The sequence below is a fragment of the Delphinapterus leucas genome, chromosome 1, assembly GCF_059928025.1.
Source record: "Delphinapterus leucas isolate spDelLeu-1000000601 "Yukka" chromosome 1, BTC_Dleu_Yukka2, whole genome shotgun sequence".
NCBI lineage: Eukaryota > Metazoa > Chordata > Mammalia > Artiodactyla > Monodontidae > Delphinapterus > Delphinapterus leucas.
Window position 1 is genome coordinate 10,271,418 of NC_143129.1, and position 21,926 is coordinate 10,293,343.

At 39.3% G+C, this 21,926-nt stretch overlaps 1 protein-coding gene across 22 annotated transcripts in view; it reads right to left on the reverse strand.

Annotated features, from left to right (window-relative positions):
• The window catches only part of NEK7 (NIMA related kinase 7), a 145,848-nt gene that overhangs the window by 110,896 nt on the left and 13,026 nt on the right, over window positions 1-21,926 (reverse strand). For 3 of the 22 annotated variants that reach the window (XR_016391874.1, XR_016391872.1, XM_089906428.1), the window contains exon 1: window positions 20,994-21,136. The exons of 7 other annotated variants lie outside the window; for them this stretch is intronic. Coding sequence is in view for 9 of the 15 variants with exons in the window: in XM_089906428.1 (XP_089762554.1) it covers window positions 20,994-21,067 (74 nt within the window). In the remaining 6 variants the exon portion in view is untranslated. Of the gene's footprint in view, window positions 1-20,993; window positions 21,143-21,926 lie in introns of those variants that run through there. 12 more of the 22 variants (XR_016391873.1, XR_016391871.1, XM_089906350.1 and 9 more) reach the window with 9 other exon arrangements.

Consider the following 21,926-nt stretch of genomic DNA (forward strand, 5'->3'; position numbering starts at 1 on the left):
TAAAAGGATTCAGTCACTGAAGTTTGACAATCTAAAGCAGGGATCAGCCAACTCATTCAGCAAAGGGTCACAGAGCAAACATTTCCAGCTTCACAGGCCATACAGTGTCTGCTGCAGCCAGCCGACCCTAATGGCAGAGCCGCCGTGGAACACGTACAGAGGAGGGGAGCAGCTGTGCTCGCATATAACTTTATTCAGAACATGGGTCAGGGCCGTATTTGGCCACAGGCCATAGTCTGCCCACCCTTGATCTGAAGCAATGTTTGTCACATTTTGGCCCAGTGAAAATCTGGGACCCAGGAGATATTTCATTGGCCCTTTTTATGTGAAACCATCTCTGCTAAACTTGGAGCCTGCCATTCCCATTGAGTACTGCACTACATACTCTGGGTTTATCAAGTGTATGAAATGAATCAATGAGATAAAATAGGATACAGGCCCATGAAATTTAAGCTAAAGTAAGACTGAACTATTTTGTAGCTATCCTAATGACACTAAATCAGATACACCCTATGGGGTTAATTCTGGGGGGACTCACTAATTTAATTTACACTTCTGTTGTTCCCTCCTCACCACAAATGAATGCAAATACAACCCTCTCCCACTAAAAAGCCCACAAATTAATAAAATTATAAACAATAAAACACAGCCTGTGCATCACAGACCGCAAGAATCGCTATCAAAAATTCTATGGATCGCAACAACTCAACATGAACAAGTACAAAATTGAGGGAAGGCAGCCAGTAAGTCTAGCATCAAAAATAATCCAAAAAACCAAAGAGAAAGCAGTTGCTGACAGCTTAAGAAGCCAAACAAGCGATTTTGGCAGAATCGAGGTGCTGGGGTGACAAAGCTGGAGTTCAGAGACTGCTATGGGGCAGAGGTCTAGGTGAGCACCCGAGGCAGCAGTCAAGGCCCGGGACAGACCAACCTCCACGGATCAAGGTGAAAGGTGACCGCCTTCCAGAAGAAAACCAAATCCTCTCTGGAGAAGGTGACACCATTCAGGGCCTCTATGATCTGCTGTGCGATAAAAATCACCAGGCTGGCCAAGAAACCAGACATACAACCTAAAAAAAAAGGGGTGGGGAGTGGATAACAGAAACAGTCCCAAAAGTGAAACAGATTTTAGAATCATCAGAAAAAAACCTTAAAATAATGATTAATATGCTCTGTAAATTAGTTGAAAATACAGAGAATTTCACCAGAAAACTGATATCTATAAAAAGAAGCAATGCACTGCCCATGAAGTGATAACAGTTCTAATTTAATGCTGACTCTAAGAGGTCAGAGATGCATTGAAATCTCCCTGGCATTCTTCAACAGAGCACTGAAAGAGTATAATTAGCAAGGTAATGGGGCAGAGGTGAAACAGCAACAACAATGGAATGATTGACAAAGCAGGCAAGAAAGAAGGCAAAAGAGCAACAAAGACCAGCTGGAAGAGTAGAAAATAAATAATAAAATGATAGGCTTAAATCCAAATATTTCAGTAATGGCGTTTAAATGTAAATGAATAACTATTAGCTCCAATTATAAGACAAAACTGATCAGACCAGACACTCACAAATTCTGAATTGTGTGTAAGATACGTCATACACAGTAGAACACAAAAAGACTTATTAGAAGAATGAAAAAGAAATACTACGTGACAATGGCCAAAAAGAAAGCTGGTGTAACTCTATTTAGATTAGACAAAGTAGCTTTTAAAGACAAAAAGCATTATTAAAAGGAGGAATATCTTATAAAAATGAAAGGTACAATTCAACAAGGCACAACAATCCATATTTGAATAACATAGCCTGAATCTATTAAGCAAAATATTGATAAAACTAGAAGGAAAAAAACCCCACACAATTCTACAATCAAGAGTTGGAGGTTTTAAAACACCTCTCTCAGCAGCAAACAGAACTAGCAGAGGAAAAAAGCAAAAAGCAGTAGGTAAAGAAAAGAGTTAAACCACACAATTAACTAATTAATATCAGTGGTATGAAATGCGTGCACTGGAAAGAAGAGAGTCTAAAAGCCTCCAGGTCACCCTCCAGGTCAGGAGCTGGTCCCTCGAGCTGCAGGAGTGACGGCTGCTGAGGGCTCACACCTGAGCTCCTCTCGAGGCAGCTGCCTCCATAGACGGTCATACAAAGGTCCAGACCCCTCCATCAACCTGGGACCATCCCGAAGGGCCAGTCCAGCCCTGGAACGAAGCCTCTGCTGCAACCACACTACAATTAAGTACCTCCACTGACCATCCTGCTTCCTCCCAGGTGTTGTTCCCAAAAGCATTATACAGAAAAAAAAAAGGCCACGCATGCAGATCTCAGAGTCTGTTTTCTGAAGAATTTGGCCAATGGCAGTTGCCAGTAGGAGTGGTCCAGAAAGCAGTCTCAAAGACGGGATTCTGCGCCTGGATCACAGGCAACAGGTGAAGCACAGACAGCCCCTCGCATGAGTAATAGTGCGATTGTTAAAGCTTTCACTAGTCTTGCAGTGGGACGCAATACCAGCTGAAGGAAATTTACTGGCAGGTGGAGTAATCCCACCTGATGAGAGGCTGATGGGAAGTAGTGACTTGCAAGAACTATGGAATCAGCTGTTGCTGGGGTCGTCAGCGAATGGTAGGGGATGAAAACTGAGAGTGATCTGAGGTCACATGAAAAGTTAAGAAGGCTCCTTTCATTGTCTGCAGTCAGCAGAAAGGGCCAAAGATTGGGCCCAAGACTAACTGTCGGGGTAGCAGATCATCAGTTCTGCTGAGACTGCTATTCCAAGGTCAGGATCCAGACTGGGAAGAAATGGGGCTCTGAGATGTGACACAGAGGCATATGTGGAAATATTTGTGGAATCTGCAAATATTAGTACATTACTGCAAATGTACACACAACTATTCTTGGAAGTACAGAGGTTTTTAAACTAAATGGAAATAGGGATGGTGGTGGTATTGCTGTGCCAGGAAGGCTTCCCACTGACCTACAAGCATTTTGTCTTTCCCTCTTCCCACTCTTCTCCACTGACTATCTCTATCAATAAGCAAATACCGAAATGACTACTTCAGGTCCAGCTTCTCCTCTAAGCATCTCCACTGCAAGCTTGCTATACAAAAGTGAACTCAATGACTTCCCCACAACTGATTCCAACTATTTTCACTTCAACCCTTAAACACTACCATCCACTTCGTCCCCACAGTGGAAACCATGGAGTAATCCTTCATTCAGCCCTGTCTGCCCCACATCCAATAAAATTCCAAGTCATACCAATAACTTAAAAAGAGCAGGAATAAATGAAATAGAAAATAAAGACAGTAATACTCCACAAAACCAAAAGCTGGTTCTTTACAAAAAAAAAAAAATTAATAAAAATAGACAAACCTATGGCAAGATTGATAGAGAAAAAAGGAAAGTGAAAAGAAAGATAATAAAAATATAAGAATAACTACAAATCCAGAAGAATAAGAAGTGTCAGGGGGAAAGAATACCAAAATAATAATAATTTTTCTCAGTAAATCTAAAACCTTAGATGAAATGGACAAATTCCTGAAAAAATGTGTTGTGTATTTGTTATGTCTATGCAACTAATTCTGAATTATGAAAGAAAAAGGAGCCAAAAATAGCCAAGAAATTTTTGAGAAACACCACCAAGGCAAAGGGCTTTTCCCAAACAGAGATCAAGACTTACTGAAAGTGTAACTGAAGCAGGAAAAAACAAAGACCAGCAGAGCAGAACTACAGCCCAGAAACAGAACTACTCCCGTATGAAAACTTTATATGTGACGGAACAGGCACTACATGTGTACATACATAAGTAGGGGACCACCACCTTCCACTACACACAGTGGGCTAGAGACCTAAATGTGAAAAGTAAAACTTTTGAGGAAAATAGACAAGTGTCTTCATGACATCAAAGTAGAAGGAAATATACTTCAGGATAAAAGATACAACTATGAAACACTGATAAGCTCAATGATGTTCGTTAATCAAGGGAGACAACTGAAAAAGTGCAGAAAATTCATAGACCAGGAAAAAAATATTCGTAATACATATAACCAACACAGACCTAATATCTAGGGTTTGTGAAGAGCTCAATAAACAAGACAATCCAATTTTTTTAATTGGCAAAGACATGAACAAGTAATTTTCAGAAGAGCATTTGAAAAAATATTCAACCTCAGCATTTTAAGATCAGAGATAGGCAAATTAAACTAACAACAGGGTACTATTTCATACCCATTGGAGAGGCTAAAAACTTTAAATTCTGGCAAAATAAAACCAAGATATGGAGCAACTAGAACTCTCATATACTGTAGGTGGGAATATTTGGAGGACAATGTCCCTAGGACCTCCCAATTCCCCTCCTACGTGCCCAAAAGACACACACAAGAATGCTCAGGGCATGTTGGAAAGAGCATTTCACTTCTGCCAAAAGACCCCCCTTCCCAGGGGAATAACAGCCTAGGTAGGACCCCTCCATGTGCTAGTTTCCCAGTTTGAGGGTTCCTAATCCACTGAGTTAAAACAGAAGTGATCTCTGTTAAACTTGATCTCTGTTACGACTTGTTTTTAAACACGTTTTAAAAATATAAAAATGATAAATACTATATAAAATTTATGACTACCCCTTTACTGTTTAATAGAAAACACAGCAAAAACCTTTCACTGATTTAGAAAAGTCAATATTCTAACAAATCTCACTTGTTGGAAATAAAATAGTCATTCTCTTCTTGGGCCAATCTTCTAATAAATGGTGGAAATAAAGAACAAAACAAAACGTTTCTAGAAAAAAATACTAAATTTCTAAATGTATAATTGATAATTATTCATTTAGGAAAACCATATTTTAATTCTAGCATTCCATAAAATAGTAAACTCAATAAATACACATTTTGTTAAAGCTTAAGTCATTTAAAAAGCATTAAAGAAAAATAATGGTATAAAAACACCACCACTCTGACAGTTTGAGTTGGTCTGCCTGTCTTGGGAGAAAATACCAGAATACTCTGACTTAGGAAGATGGAGGTATGTTGAAACTTAGAGGAGTCTCAAGAGTCTGTCTGTTGCAACTGACTGAGACATGACAGTATGCTCCCAGACGACAACCCTGAAACGGACCCAATTCCTAAGTTTCACAGTGGATTTGGACGTCAACTCTGACAGTATTGGGGGTGGGCGAGAGGGATCCCTGGCTATTTTTTATGCATCTTCAGGAAAAGGAAACTTAAGGCTAAAGTAATATTTTCATCAAAACATTTTCCTCTCTCTCATCTGATTCAAGTACAGTACAAGCACTTCTGGAAATAGTATGACTAAGAGCATAGGAAAGAATTATCCGCGGTGTTTGGAATGGTTCATTTTATGTGTCAAGCTGACTGGGTCATGGGGTGCCCAGATATTTGGTTAAACATGACTTCTGAGCTTCTGTGAGAGTGTTTCCAGATGAAACAGGCATTGGAATCAGAGGACTGAGTTAAGCAGCCTGCCCTCCCCACATGGGGGAGCAGCATCCAATCCATCAAGGGCCTGAATGCGACAAAAAGGCGGAGCAAGGGGGAACTCTGGACGACTGCTGAGCTGGAATGTTGGTTCTCTCCTGCCCTTGGCCTGGGACTCACACCACTGGCACTCCTAGCCCTCAGGCCTTCGTGACTGCATTACAACTTACACCACCATTTCTCCTGGTTTTGGGGCCTTTGGACTTGGACTAGAACTACATCACCAGCTTTCCTGGGTCTCCAGCTTGCAGGTGGCAGATCTGGGGGCACCCCAGCCTCCGGAATCGCGTGAGCAGATTCCTTACCACAAATCTCTTTATACATGTGTATCTGATGTGTGTATGTATGTATACAGCTGGATACATGGCTAGTTGCACAGGTTAAGGTAACCACATATACAGAGAGGTGTGTGTGTGTGTGTTTGTATGTGTATCCTCTTGGTTCTGTTTCTCTGGAGAACCCTGTCTAATACAGTGTTGTATTCTTAAATTAACATATTAGTTTATACAGCAATACAAATCAAATAATTTAAGTAAACACAAAATAATGATACTCTTCCCCTCTTTTTTTTTTAATCAGTGGAAACTAAAGTGAAGTTGAACTTTTAAATCAGTTAATATACAAATTCCTTATTCATTCCAACAACTTCTTAAAATCGACTAAATGCTGTTTAACCGAGTAGTTACCTTTTCGAATTTTTTAAAGTGTATCATCCGAGCTTAGTAGCTATTCTGAGCATAATACTAAGAAGAATGCAGCCCCTGAAGGAATGAATAAAATAATTTTAAGTTGTTGGTCCCAAAAGAATAAATATTTTGAAATATTCTGAAACAAAATCTGCCTTCATCTTAAAAGCCTTTAACATTAATCTGAAAGTTTAAAGAGGTCTGTGAGTCATGAGATGTTTTCTCCCAGACTGAAATTCTATATAAAAATTGTTCCCTGGAAAGAATTTTCAACCAGAGGTTATAAAAACCAAAAGCAGTATTAACAATGCAGAGTGCAACCTACCATCCGCCTGACAGCTATGACAGCCTGCTCAGCAGCGTCCTACGACTGCTCACTCCACTCAGTTAGGAGGAATCCTTAGTCCTTTTAACTTGAAAGATGCAAGTATCTACTTCTCTCAATTGTGCTTTAAATATAACTAATCGAAGTATAAGATATTGGTTCATACAATCAGGGATTAATTACATCATAATTAACCAAAAACAGCAAAATTTTCAAACGTCTATTTCAAATGACAGCCCTGGGTTCCGGAGCTACGAGCCGGAATGCAATGCAAGCACAGCAACCACCCAGGCCCCTCTCCTCCTCCCTGGGACCCGTGGGCAGAAGCACCAACGCGGCTATGCTGGCGCTCCCACTGGTGGCTGTGCTCTCATGAACCGCTGGGCTCTAATCGCATCTCCCCGTCCACTTTCAGCTCCCTCGGAGTCGGGGCAGGCCAAGCTTCTTGCTCGCTTTGTCCTTTACTCTAGTCTTAGCACCGACTCTTTTTGGGCCTGCATGACAGCCAGCAAATAACAATACTAGAAACAGGAGAAAACAACAACCACCTGTTCTTCACACAGTATCTTGGCATTTCACACCTTTAAAAGAAACTGTAAAGGTAAGAGGGAGTTCAACAAATCAGAATATTAACTTCGATGGATTTAATATTCTATTTCACCAAACACACATCCAATATGCCTTGACATCTGAGTTCATTACTAAACAGAAAACTAAGAAGAAAGATAATATTTCAATAGCTATGGAAATAATTTCAAATACATCCTTTCACATATAAAAATAATTTCCATTAATCAGTTTACTGTTTTAAACATATTGACCATAAGTTTAAATAAAATGACCATTAGAAAGGTGATCCAGTGACATAAATCTTCTAGCTCGTTAAAGAATCGCAGCATAAATTCTCTCATAAGGTCATCTTCTAGGGCCAAGATTCTGCGTACATGTTTTAACAAAGAAAATGATTTATAGATTTTCATTTTCACGTTCAATATTTCAGTATGCACCCAACGGTACGGCCTCAGGAAATTGAAACAGAAATGACAAGTTATGTGGAAGACGACCAGCAACCAATCACCAATCAAACTGAACGAGTCCTTTCTTTTCACAAAACCCAGCTTTATATATTTATACATAATTTTTTATGCCAATATTATTTCTATTGAAACAAGTAACAAGACTACCTTTCTCCCCCCTCTGGACCCTTTCATCCCTCATTATTCCCTCACCAATTTGTAGTTAAACCTTAAGCATGTATCATACAATGAATGTGCAGAAAAACAACCACAATTCAGACTCCCTGAAGAAGATATGTTTCCTTAGCAAATTCCACAATTTACAGCTTTCTAAGGCTGGTTCTGTGGGTGACACTTCACAGTTACCACAAATGCACTGGTCTCAATTTTTAAGATTACAAGAAAAACCATACACATTAACTTTTACTTCAGTGTGTATTGCTCACACGTATGTTCCGTACTCAGTTCAACACTCTCATTCGTGTGAGAAAAATTCAGAATAATTGTTTTTAACGTTTAAATCAGTTTGGACATAATTAAGGAAAAGAACATTTTAAAAACAAAGAAAAAATCTCTTTGAGATATGCTCCTGTTATATTTATACTATCAAACCTATTCCCACAACTCAGCAGCTATCAAAAGGTCACTACGCAAAGCAGTAAACAATAACAAAAACAGTTTCCAAATCCCTGAGACCCTAGAGCCACCTGTTCCAAGAAAGGAAACATGGAAATCAGATACAATGTTGAACTTTTGAGGAGAACCTGATCAGTAAGGCAAGGCACAGTCACATGTGCTACAAACCCAAGATTAGTTGTTAGGAAGACAGTTTAGCCGTCAACTGAGCACAAGGGATGCATAGACAGCTGCGTAGTTAGGGTAGAAATAAAAAACAAGTGCAGCTGACTGGGAGGAAGGCCCTGGTCAATTTATTTTCAGGTTTGTTTAAATCCACAAGGCGAAGCAAGTCAGTATGATTATAAATCTAATCTAACATAATATGACTTTTTCAATTTTGGGCAGTCCACATATCACACCGACTTTTTCCTCTATTATTTTCAGATTGACTAGATGTGTTTCACCCAGTTCCGCTGACACAGATCCTCACTGACACTGATTAAGTATTTCTGAGTACCTTTATATCTCCGTCGTCACCACATTAACACTGCTTATTAAGGGCCTATTATATGCAGGTGCTACATAAGCACTGGGCGTATATCCTGCACAGAACGGACACGGTTGCTGCCCTCAGGGAGCCTGCAATCTAGTTAGAAAGGGTCCCTGTGATGGCTAGTTTGACAGGTGAAAAAGGCAAGGTGATAAAGGAGCATATACCAGAGTTTGGGGGAAACGGGGGAGGGGGCTGTCAAGGAACTCTTCCTACTGAGGCCTCAAGGATAAGCGGGAGTTCATTTAATGAGGGGGTGAAGGAAGGGGAAGAAAGGGGACAGGGGAGGAATTCCAGGCAGTGCCCCTCCACATGGGAGGTGTTCTGTCTGGGTTCTGTCTGTCCCTCATACTCATTACATACAGAAAGGCTCCACTTCATGGATGGTCAGAGGTGCTTGCAACCTTCAATATGTCAAGACACCACATTTCTTACACTTCTACTGTTTTTATATCAGATCACATAATTCAAGAAATGAGATTCTTCCACCTGCCAATGCAGGAGACACGGGTTCTAGCCCTGGGCTGGGAAGATCCCACATGCTGCGGAGCATCTAAGCCCGTACGCCTCAACTACCGAGCCCGCGTGCCTAGAGCCTGTGCTCTGCAACAAGAGAAGCTACCACAATGAGAAGCCCCCGCTCGCCACAACTAGAGAAAGCCCGCGCAGCAACGAAGACCCAATGCAACCAAGATTAATTAATTAATTAATTAAAAAAAAAAAAAAGAAATGAGATTCTTAGTTCTATAACTCAGAACAAGACTTTAATAGACCCATCAAGAAAGCTTTACCAAGAAACATTCTGAATTGGGAGAATTCATTTCCTCCCTCCCAGAGGAGTATGAAGTGAAAATTTTACGTCTTAAGTAGTTTCACAAAGCTGAACCATACATAAAATGAGGCAATCACCGATAACACCTGTTTAAAACAAAACATCCACTAGAAAACCTGGCTTATCTCAACTGATGGACACAGTTCCCATTCATGACAGAACTAAGTTAAAATACAGAATCACTAAGCAAAAAGCTTCTCTCTTCCTGCTAAGTAAAAGAAACGCCTCAGAGAGGAGAAGTGGGCACCCCCATTAACACACCCCGGTCTTCACAGGCGTGCTTGTTTGTATGTTGAAAATAGAACAGTGAAGACATTGTTTTTAATACGGATTTTCCTAGTACCTTTCAAAAGCGTATTGTCACTGGACTTTCCCAAAACCACCAGTAACGTTCTATTTTGGCTTAGAATATTTTGTCATTATATTAGTGGAGATAAGGATAATCTTGTTATTACGGTTGACATCGTGTTCTGTTGTGTGTGTATGTGTTCTAAAATTGGTAAAACTGCTGTCAACACAAACCCAAATTTCACTTAAGAATCCTTAAGTCAACCATTAATCACAAATCTTCTAAATTTTTGAATGATCTAGAAAAATAATGAAAGTTTTATGAATATATAAGCAGTTTGACTATTTAAAATTGAAATTATTATATATATGAATTTTCCAATAAAGCCACGTAAAAACTGTCTCTCAGTCAAATAGGCTGACGGGAAATAAGTCAAGCCTATCGACTGAAGAAATGAAGTTCAGAACTCTACAGTGCTTATTCATCCACTCCTTCAAAGGGGGCACTTAAAGTCATAGATTATTATAAAGGACTCCAATGCCTAAGTAAGTGAAATACTATGCACATTTATTTATATTGTATTTACCATTTGTGAAAACTGCCCAGTGAATAAAGTCAAAACCTTGCTTTCTGTTAGAGCACCTAGTATATTGTGAGTAATCAATGAGTACTAAGCACCAGTAACACTGATACATTTCCTAAGAACTAAAATCTGGCATGTGCATATCTCATTATTAAATCACTTGAAAGTTATTGTTAATTAAGCATCAAACTGTTAAATGCTCCAGGTATCACCAATACACACAATGTCCAAGGAAGTCCAGAGGAGGTTCCTACACTCCCAGATTTCTCATGTCCTTTAGAAAAATATGAAACAGAGAAAAGGAAAATGTTTCTATTTATGCTCTCTTCACATGATTTTTGAACCACTCTAGGAGTGATTTTTGCTTACTGGAATCACACGCTATGTGTCCCCCAATGCTTAGAACACAATGGGCACAAAGCAGACATTCAAGTATTTGCCAAATGAATGAAAAAATAAAGCCTACCTAATCCTGCTTTGTTTTGGTGAACTTAAAAAGCAGCGGTTAAAACTGACTCTAAATGCTAATTTAGAGTAAAATAAGAAAAGCAGCAGGGATTTGTTCCATCGATTAACTCCCACAAGTGTCTAGGACTACAAATGTGTATTTACCATAAGTCAGAAGCATTTCAGAGTATAATGTTGAGAAGGCTAGCTAGCATCGTAATAATCAGTTGCATTCGTCATCCTAGAATACCTTCACTGTATCATCGTTCTGCTTAAAAATTTCTAATTGTTCTCCACCATTTTTAGAATAAAGTCCAAATTCCTTAGCCTGGAACTGCAGGCCCCTATTTATTCAACAGCAATGTACTGACTTCCTTCTCTGAAGCAGGCAGGTACTAAGGATAAAAAGATGAACAACAAAGGGAGGCTTCCATTGAAGAGCTCACATCCCAGTGAAGAGGCCTCAGAAGCAGCTGCCAGAGATGCAGCCGATGGAAAGTCAAGGCAAGGCTCACATTTCAGGCTACTCAACGCAGCCTCCGAAGACTGGCTGGTTCTTAGACGAAGAGTTAGAGCTGGTTTTCCATTTTACAAATACCACTGGCAGCCACAGAGAGAATGAATCAGAGCCTCATGTCGCACTCTTTTTGCCAAACTGGCCCATTTTTGACCTTCAGAAACCCTAATTTCGCCGACCGCAACAGCTTCCAGTCACAGCCCAGCACACACCCCTCTGCTTCCCTGGGGCCCCGGGGGAGTCCACCCAAACCCCAGGAGACCCCCTGTCCATTGATGTCCCTGCAGTAGCCTGACACTATGGTGTGCTCTACAGGCACTAAGGGCCTTCCTCACATTGTCAATGACACCATCGGTCAGGGTTATAAAATCCTTGGTGACAAAGGCTGTAGCAGATTCCTCTGAATCTCCCATCAGATCCAGCACAGTTCGTCTTCCACACCATGCCTTCACAAGGTACAGTGAATAACTGCTGCTTATCAGCTGGGTTCTATTTTATCAAAGCAATATCAAAACAATAAGTGTGTTTAAGTCCCTAAGTAGATAGCATGGAACAAGGAACAGAGGTTTTAAAAGTCACAGTTTCTCAAATTTAAAAACAGAAGTAGTATTTCCAAAAAATAACCCTAAAATCCCTGCATGTTTTTTTCATATTAGTTAACTACTTGTAATACATACAGAAATCAAAACCGCAGGCCTGGCAGCAAGAATACCAACCAGAAAACCGAGTCATAATCCATGATCAGAATCTTAGGCTGTAATAAGAAAGCAGGCAAACACAAGTCCATCTCTCTCTCTTACACACACACACACACACACACACACTTATTCACAACTGTTGCCTCTCCAGGTCAAAGCCTAAGAGATTAAAACAAGCCTGTCCGCTTGGAAACAGAGACCAAATAGACCTACTTATTATTTAATATTTAAACAAAAGAGAAAACTCAAGAATGGCAAAACCATTATTAATGTATGTCCAAGAACACCTTCCTAACTGAAAGTTGGCAATCAAATTATGCACATCTCTGTATATCCTGGGATTTACAGTTTTGCCACCAAAAATGTCCATTACAGTCAACTACATAGAAGTTGACTAATCTGCTGTCCTGATACAGACTTCTCCCTGTTGCCTACCTTTTGACGATTTCACTCTTTACTTCCATCAAACAGAGGTAAACCTGAAGAACATCTACCTATATTTTGTTTAATATGTCAAAGATATATTAACATAAAACCCAGTGTCCTAACATAGTTATTTCATTAATTGTCAAAGTTTAATGAGGTCTTTACTTCAATTAAAGCGCTGTCCCTTTCACGTGTCATTTTTAAGAAACTGATTTGCTTTACAACATTTTGTTAAATGTTAACAAAATATATTTTAAGTACAACTTGTGGATTAGTCCACCATCTAGGTGAAATTTCTCAAATAATCATTTCTTCTGTTATAGCACTGAATGAAATGTAAGAGTCCTACAACCCTACAAGTTTAGAACTTCACTGTTTCTGTTTACTTCTTCAGTGATGTTATCAAGGAGATTCTCACGAACACAAATAATAACAGTGGAAGAAAAGCACTTGAATATGATACGCAGAATACAACTTAACCCACTTGCACCAAGCACGGTCTTTGTAATGTCTCACTTAACGTTCTCAGCCTCAGTTACCTAAAATATCAAATACAACTGGAGGACATGACTTCAAAGTCCCTTCCAGTCTCAAACATCCGCCAAATTCTAATTTCCTCTGAAATAAATAAGTCACGTTGCATACATTGGAGCAGTTCCCTCTGAGCCAGGGACCCTGGGCTGCTGCAGGTCAGTCCCCGCCCCTGAGCAGAGCCTCCCTAGGATGCCTGAGCCATTCCTAAGATCCCTTCATGAAAGTCTTCACGGAATAAAACACTACTGAGAAACAGTCAGTGGCCAATTAATCTGAAATCTAAAATACCAAGAAGCGAAAGTTTTTATTTGCTTAGAATGACATTTCAAATACACAGCTGACCTCACAAAAAAAACTAAGTTAATGCTACTGGGTTTGTTACTGTTTCTGAATTATTTAAAGATGATGTGATGCTCTAAGATTCTAATTTATAATTATTTACCTCAAGGTACAAGGGAACTATCATGTGTTTAAAGTTAATGGGAAAAAACATATAAAATAGATGACATTCTCAGTTTCATAACTTATCCCCTTTTAACCTTTCCCATATAGATATTTCTCTTACATTAAAAAAATCAATCATTTTATGAATGCATATTAGAGCATCATTTCATGAAGTACTTTATACAGTTTGTCCTATTATGAATCAACATTGAAAAATGTGTGGGCTATAAGCCCATTACTAATTCACACATTTGTAAATGACTATATGAATGTAATTTATTTAATAAGCCTGAGAATTTGTTGTTCCAAAGAAAAAATCGTATGTCCTCTTATAGAAAATACTCCCTGTGGCTTCCGTGAATCTGTAAATCAATAAGCAAAAGGCACACACCATTGGACTATCTTCCTAAAAGATTATTATGATTATCAAATATTATTACAAAGTCATAATTATCAGCAAAAAAATGCTGTAGCCAAAGGGAGAAAATATGGTAACAACAAAAATTATGAATTCTAGCCCTGACTCTGTCACCATCCAGCAAATGCAAGCTTAGGAAATCCACTCAATGTCCTCCCTTTACCGTCTGTCCAGTGAAGAAAAGCCTGCCTATTCCTCAAGCAAACCGTTAAAAGGAAAAGAAAGCTCATACAAACCTCTTCTGCCATATTTTCATCTAGCTATACAGTTAAAACAACAGATTTCAGTGTATACACTGAACAAATTACTTTAGAATAAGTAACAAAATGTTAGCAATGTAAATACTGATTCTAAATTATGACACAACTGTATTATTAATTTTCTCTCTGTAACAGAAAGGCTTTTAAATACTAGTTTTAACTGCATGCTTAATTTTCACCTGAAAATCCAAAAGAAAAAAGATCTTCATGTTTCCTTGTTGCCATGATTTTTAGGGTTTCCAAATTCTGTTTATATGTCCTCTTCCAGCAAAATGAGTATCAATATGCTTTACTGACATCTTACACTTACAGTTTTGTAATTTTTTGAAATTATTTATTTATTTTTGGCTGCCTTGCGTCTTCGTTGCTACACTCAGGCTTTCTCTATTTGCAGTACGCGGGCTTCTCGTTGTGGTGGCTTCTCCTGTTGCATAGTACGGGCTCTAGGCACGCAGGCTTCAGTAGTTGTGGCACATGGGCTCAGTAGTTGTGGTTCGTGGGCTCTAGAGCACAGGCTCAGTAGTTGTGGCTCACGGGCTTAGTTGCTCCACTGCATGCGGGATCTTCCCCAACCAGGGCTCGAACCCGTGTCGCCTGCACTGGCAGGCGGATTCTTAACCACTGTGCCACCGGGGAAGCCCTGTAATTTTTAAAAAGTTCCCACAGGCACCTTCTCAAGACATCACAGTGGAGTGAAAGGGGGAATAATTTCCAGGTTACAGGTGAGAAAACTCCAAAGAGGCAAGTTATATGACTTATCCAAGATTATACAAGGAGAAAATAATAGAATTCAGATTTCCTGACTCCTATAAATCAGCACTAAGTTCAGCCTATTGTGTGTCTCTTCACACACACTCACACACACACACACACACACACACACACACACACACACAGAGCCCTGAGTAACTGTGGCTTCTTCCTGGAAATCGAAAGACTGCAGAAATCTGCATACAAACAAAATTTTCTCAAGCTCTGTAAAGCCACAGTTAGTTCACAGCTAGGGTTTCATGGGCTGGAATGCAATCCTCAAGACCACAGAAAAATTGTGTTTAGCTCAAAACCCAACCACATCCTGGAAAGTTCTGAGCCAGCCTCGAGTCCCCAAATCCCTTGCTTTTCCTAAATGAGCACTTCTGCCATTATAGGAGTCTTCCTTACGCATCCTGCTTTACCAAGGATAATCCTTCTGGCCAGGATAATCCTTTTTAAAAACAGTATTTATAATACCCCTTTACTGTTCAAGAACCTTTAAAAAATTCCCTGTCACTTAACTGTTAGACAAAATTTAAATTCACCTTAAGTATTCAAGGCTTGCTAGGCAAATGAATAAAGCAAGCATAAAGAGGCCCATCCTGAAGAGTATCTATTTCCATTTTGAAAAATCATGTATTTCACACTTAAAAAATATTTGACATAAAGAAAAAGATCATTTTTTACTATAATCCATTTTGATCTAAAAACTACATAAGGATACACTTCCAAATAATGTTTTCATTTAACAAATCGCAATAGAATGCATAAAACACAAGGTCCTATATTAGATTGGGTGACCAAAAAATGCAAAAATTAACTTATTTCCTTCTCTCAAAGAGCTTAAAATATAGCAGATAAGAATAACGACGAACTATGAAATTGCAACAAATTATGATACTGACCATATTCCATATCAAACGATATTCCCAATTTTCTAAGTTTTTTTAATGTAAAAAAAGGAGGGGTTAGGCATCAAATGATATCAAATGCTTTTCTGCTCTAGTAAGCTTATCATACAAGTTTTCTTACTGAACCAAACAAGGTAATGAATCATATAACTAGACCTTTTCTATTAAACCATCTTTATATGCTCAGATAAACCCTCCTTGATTAATGAATGACTGACTCTTCAACTGTTCTGTTAGTCTTAATTTTATTACAGAGTATACACCAATATTCAGAAGTGTTTTCCAAACTCTGTTCTTTAAAACACCGGATTACCTTAAGTTGTTATTGGTATTCCACAACCAAAACAGAGAGACAGAGAGAGATCCATCATCAAAGGTATCTGCAAAATACTGGGCTAAACAAATACTGGGCTAGACTTCTCGGGGACCCTAATATGCTAAAAAGTGCACTGTCACTCTCAAAAATGGTACCCTATACAGATTTTTCCAAAACTGTCTAGCCACAAAATTCTTCCACAGAACTTCCATTAATCTCTTGGAGAACTCTGGTAATCTGTTAAACATAGCTTGGTTGATATTTTATTTAAATGTTTGGTCCAATTTTTGGTATTAAGAATATACTAACTCAAGTGCATGAATCAGAAGATTCCCATTCATTTAATTTTATGAAGTGAAAATATAAAAACTGGGCTTAGAAGTCTGTTGTGAAGGCAGCTCATATAACTTCAATTCTTCATAGTTACTGGTCTGCTAATGATTACAGCGAGTGAATTTTTTTAAAACTGTCCTTTATTGTCTTCAGTGCTTTTCTTTTTTTCATTCAATTCTACTTTGGAATTCTTATTCTTAACCTTCTGTGTTTTCTGTTGTGTATTCCTTATAAATCTTGGCCTACCTTTTTATTTTTAACCTTTCTATGTTTCTTTGTCCTAAGTATCTTTTGAAAGCAGGACACAGTTGAGGATTATTTTTTAGGTTGAGTCCGTCTTTTAAAACAGAAATTTAATACATTTAACACATTAAACACATTTAATGTAAATTGTTTCACTGGTATTTGTCTTTTAGAGTCTTGTTTTTTGTTTCCTTCCTGTTTGGTTTGTTTTTTCATCTCTTGCTGTATGAACCATGTTTGCTTGCTTTAATCCTGTCCAGCTACTTAGAAAACATATATCCCCTCCTATTTTAAATTCTACTAATGGTGACTTCCAAGTTTTTTTAAGTCCTCCATTAACCAGTTTTTGGCTGATTATCAAGGGAAAAGTAAAATCCATCTTATGATACACAATCCGATCCAGGTTAGCCAAGGACTGATCATGCCATTCCTTTTCCCCTAAGGCTCCATCTCCAGAGATTATATGTTTTATAGCCATAGCCTATCTAAGTTATCCCTGGCATTTTGTACTATTTCCAACCTTGAATAACACCTGTTTAGCCCTGCTTTTACATCTAATCTGCTCCAGTGCTCATTCCCAATGCTTTCGTACAAAGATGGCCCCTTCCCAAACTCTTAGTTTTGACTTTTCTCCTATAGTACATGCAACACATTTTCTCTACCCCTTGAAAATCTGAAACTGTCACTCCCTTTTAATCACACGTGAACAATAATTTGGCTATGTATACACTGTTTTAGCCACAACACCATGCTTTGTTCTCTGCAGTAACTGGTCCGTTACTTCCAGTATTTTGTGATACTAAAGAGAACACGTTAATCCCTTCCAATTTCTTGGATGAAGATCCAAGTTCCAGTGACTTACTCTTATCAATTACTGGTTAATGTATTTACTTCTACTTAATGTACTACCTGCTTGGAATAAATCAAGCTAGCAATCTGAATCACCACCATAAAGGGCGTGATTAGAAAATTATTTTATCTGCTTCTTTCCTTTCCACACAAAATACATCTTTTGCTCGATGATCAATGAGCAATTCTGCTTATTTGCTTGCTCAGGTTTCCTTTAACAGCAAGTCCCTTGATTATTTAAATCAATAATTATGCATTTTCATCTGGCACATAGCCTGCCTCTTACATACTGATGATTTATGAACCAATAGCTACAGAATCTCATTTCCAACCCTACTGGCTGGATCTCTCTGCCTGATTAGCCAAACCAGAAACGTCTAAAACCTTGACCACTTCAAATCCATTCTACTCTGTATTCCCTCCTCAGTGAATGGCGCTGCCACTCAGTCATATAGTTCCTAGGCCATCACAGACCCTTTGACTCCCTCACCTGCACAAGTCCCCAACTCCCATTAATTCTACCTCCCAAACCTCTCTCTGCTTCTCCCGGACTCTCATGATCCTTGCAGCTATTATAACCAATTAATTGTTCTTCCTGACTTTGGTAATGTAATTCCTACTCTCCACACCCACCATAATGATCAATCTCAAACGAAAACCTCCATATGTCACACTCCTGCCTAAAACCCTTTAAGGAATGAAACTTTTCTTAGCCTTGCTGGCTTGCATATAAATCCTATACTCTGGCCTTAATGAACCATTGACACTTCTTCCAAATGCCAGGCTCTTTCACGCCTGTGTGCCTCTGACACAGTGTGCCATCCTAGCTGAAACACCCTTCCCAGCTAACCTGCCTGCCTGGCCAGCCTTGCTTCATACTCAGGTGAACCTTTATAAAATACCCCTTTAAGTAATTTGTCCCAGGGCATTTTAGTGACTCCATTATCTGTGCATTTGAGGTCAAATACCTCACTAGGTCCAATAACAACACAAGCAATTACTATTTAAGGGCAGAATCTATCTCTTCCTTTTTTTTTTTTTTTTTTTACCTCCAGTACATATGAAAGTCCAATAAACACTTGTTAAATAATCAAATTTAGAAAACAAGAATTTATAAAGAACACAGGTCTAACAATCAGGACCTAACTAGTTCAAATTCACATGAGCATCTACTGACACTTTTGAACGATTAAGGACAAGTTATTGCTCTGCTCTGAAGGAAAGCTCACGGTGAGCACACAGTCTGCGGTGACACAGCAAGGCCCCAAATCCTTCTCCCTGAGTGGCAAATACGGGGAGTTTTCTACCAGAAACAAGTGCCTGGAAGAATGAAGTATTACTACTTCTCAAAAGGGTTAAAGTTCAATACAAATAAAAGATGGTATTATTTCTTCTGTTTATCGTTACAGAAGAATTTCCCTATGAGGATTAAAAAAACAAGTGATCCTTACTCACCCCTTTCAAAGAAATTTGTCCAAAAAAGCTTTTGACACTTTCCATTTGTTTTGGTTAACTGTGGGCACAGGATGCTGTTACAAACACAATAAATGTCCCTTATCATTCTGCCATGTCATTCAGTTACCCACACAGCAACAACGAAGGCCTGGCAAAAGCACGTGATCACTAGGCCAACCATTCAGCTGTAACACCAGAAAAAAGCATGGTAGCCGAACTATAACCATCCACGGCAAAAGACTGACATACGTAAAGAGCTAAGATAAATAGCTTGGACCCGTCTTCCAAATCTTATTATAAAAAGCATTCCTTGTACTAAATAATTCATAGTAGTGAATTCTATCATAACAAAGCTGATAAGACCCCATGGAATACAAGCCAGTACTTGGGAACACTTTAATGAGTATGAATTATGTATTGTAAGGTCATTTGTTTTAACAGCCTTTTGTCTGTAACAAGCACTCACTAACTGAAAAATCATCACTAAAAAACACTTATTTAAATAAAGGAAAAATTTAATAGACTTTTCTGAATTAATACAGATTTTATATTTTATCTTTATTTAAAAAAAGCTTATAAACTGCTGTTTCTTCATTTGTTTAGCACATGTGCTCTACCAGTCACTGCTCTATATTCTGATTATTCCTGAACTTCCAAAACCCTCATTTCTTTCCAGGCTAGTTTACAGTAAACTATGAAGTGGTTTTAAAAGATGTCCTATCACTTCCTTCCTTTGATGCTCCTAAACCCCAGGCAAGGAAAGGAGCCCTACAGCCCAGTGGTAAAGGCAGGACTCCCTGCCAGGGAACTTCTCCACTGACCCACACCCAGGGCCCCACGACATTCTCAGGACCTGAGTCAGTCATAACAACAGAGTCTATCTAAGGGACAATTAGGTTAGTAGGACACAATCAGTGTCTAGCAAAACAAACTGAATGTGTTACTCTACTTCTATGAAAACTCCTGCCTTGCCCCCTCCTGCCCACCCTCGCCCCTCAAAAACAGAAAGAAGAAGAAGAATTAGACCTCTTGGCTGCTTGACCTCCGTTTTACTGTGCACAGACGTCCAATGCAATGAAAATTAACAGAAAATTAAGAAAGGAGAAAAAGCAAGCAGGAAAAGCCACTGACTCACAGTCACACAAAACTCTCCTAGCTTTTAATAAAAAGATTTCTCAACAAACTTAAGTAAATCATGGCTATACTTTATGTTTTAAAATTTACATTCTGAGGAACTAAATTCAATCGCTGTTACATTCTTCTTCATACCACAGAGCCACACAAGTCTTTAAACGGATTCTGTGAAGCTGACCAAGGCGGCTGCGGGGCAGACTTTCTCAGCCAACACCGCCCATCATGTCACTGCTGCTGCACCGCCATGCAGTCCTCTCCTGCTCTTCTGAACACACACTACAAATCATGCCAAACTTTTACGTTCACTAGAAACAAATGTACTTTCTCTGGCACACTCATCATGTGAAACTACGATTTTATGAAGATACTACCCAAAGAACAAGGATGACTGTTTTAAATTAGTAGTGGCAATAATAAACACGGTATGCTGAGGAAGCTACCTAGGACTGTACGTGAGACTTTAAACATAAAGGACTCATAGAAAAAACCTGAAAATCTAATTAATAGTGATTACAGACTTACACTCGAAATGGAATTATAGAATTGACATCTACTTCAGTTTTGTTTTCAGAAACCTTCTGACTCTGCAGAAGTCCATTCCTCTGACTAAAGAACTGATAAAATCTTAGAAAAATGGCAAACAGTAAGAGGCTTTAAAAGCACAGATTTATTAAGGATGGAAACAGCCTTATTTGGGTCTTCACAAGAAATACCTTACATGTCATACTTACAGCTAAAGTCAGGCAGCAACACAGAAGTTAACTTTTAATTTCTCCCAGGATTCACTGAGTATTTACTTACCTTTTAGTGAACCTGCCCTTTTACGTGAGGAAGGCTGGACAGGCCCTGACACACCTTCCCCAGACATGCTCACCTGCTTCCACCTTCCACGCTGATGACCCCAGAGCTGCTCCCCAGCCGGACTGCTCTGCGGTGTTCAAGCCACATGCAACCACCAGCTACCTACTAGACAGGTCATGCGGGCCTCCCACAGGCATCCAAGGTCCACGTGAGTGAGGACTTCCCCACCCCCACCCCACCAAGAAGCCATGTTTGTTCTTAACTTGGGTAGTTCTGGTGAATGCACATTGAATGAGAACGGAGGAAGCTGTCCTGTACTCTCGGCGTAAACAGCAGGGCTCTGAACTCTACACTGATCTAGTTAATATTTCTTCTCCTTTGCTCTTCAGCACTAGGCACTATGGTAACTTTATCTAAAACTGAGGCAAAACCTGTATTTCCTTGTATCTTAGAGTATTTCAACTTTCCCTTCCCAAGCCAAGTGGAGGGATCTGCGCCCTTCTGACAGTCACTGACTGGAAGGTGCTCCGCGTGGGAGGCCATCTTGGCACTGCAGTGACAAGGGCAGACCAGAGGTAAGTGTATTTTGCACAGAGCTCTGAGAAGGCCTCCAAAACCATACGAGACAAGGTTTGCCCTCCTGACCCCCATGATCATACTCCTTCTGCTTATGAAGGAGGACAGAGACAGTCACAACTGCAAAAGAATTAGAAAACGTAACAGAGAGATGAATCAGCTCTTCACGCGTAGTCAAAGACATCTAAACCCCTGCCTTCAATGAGGCAGCAAACACCAGGACACAAATAAAACATCCTAAGAATCTGCAAGAAAGTGAAGGCTCTCATGTCTTTATTTCATCCCATTTCAATAAACAGCCACAGCTACTCAAAGGTGGGGGACAGGGGTAGGGAGAAAAACGTGCTGGAACTGGAGATAAAGGACAATATCACCTACCCAGACCCTCTGCCGTGACTGTGGCCCATCCCAGACACCCATCCGCTTGCTT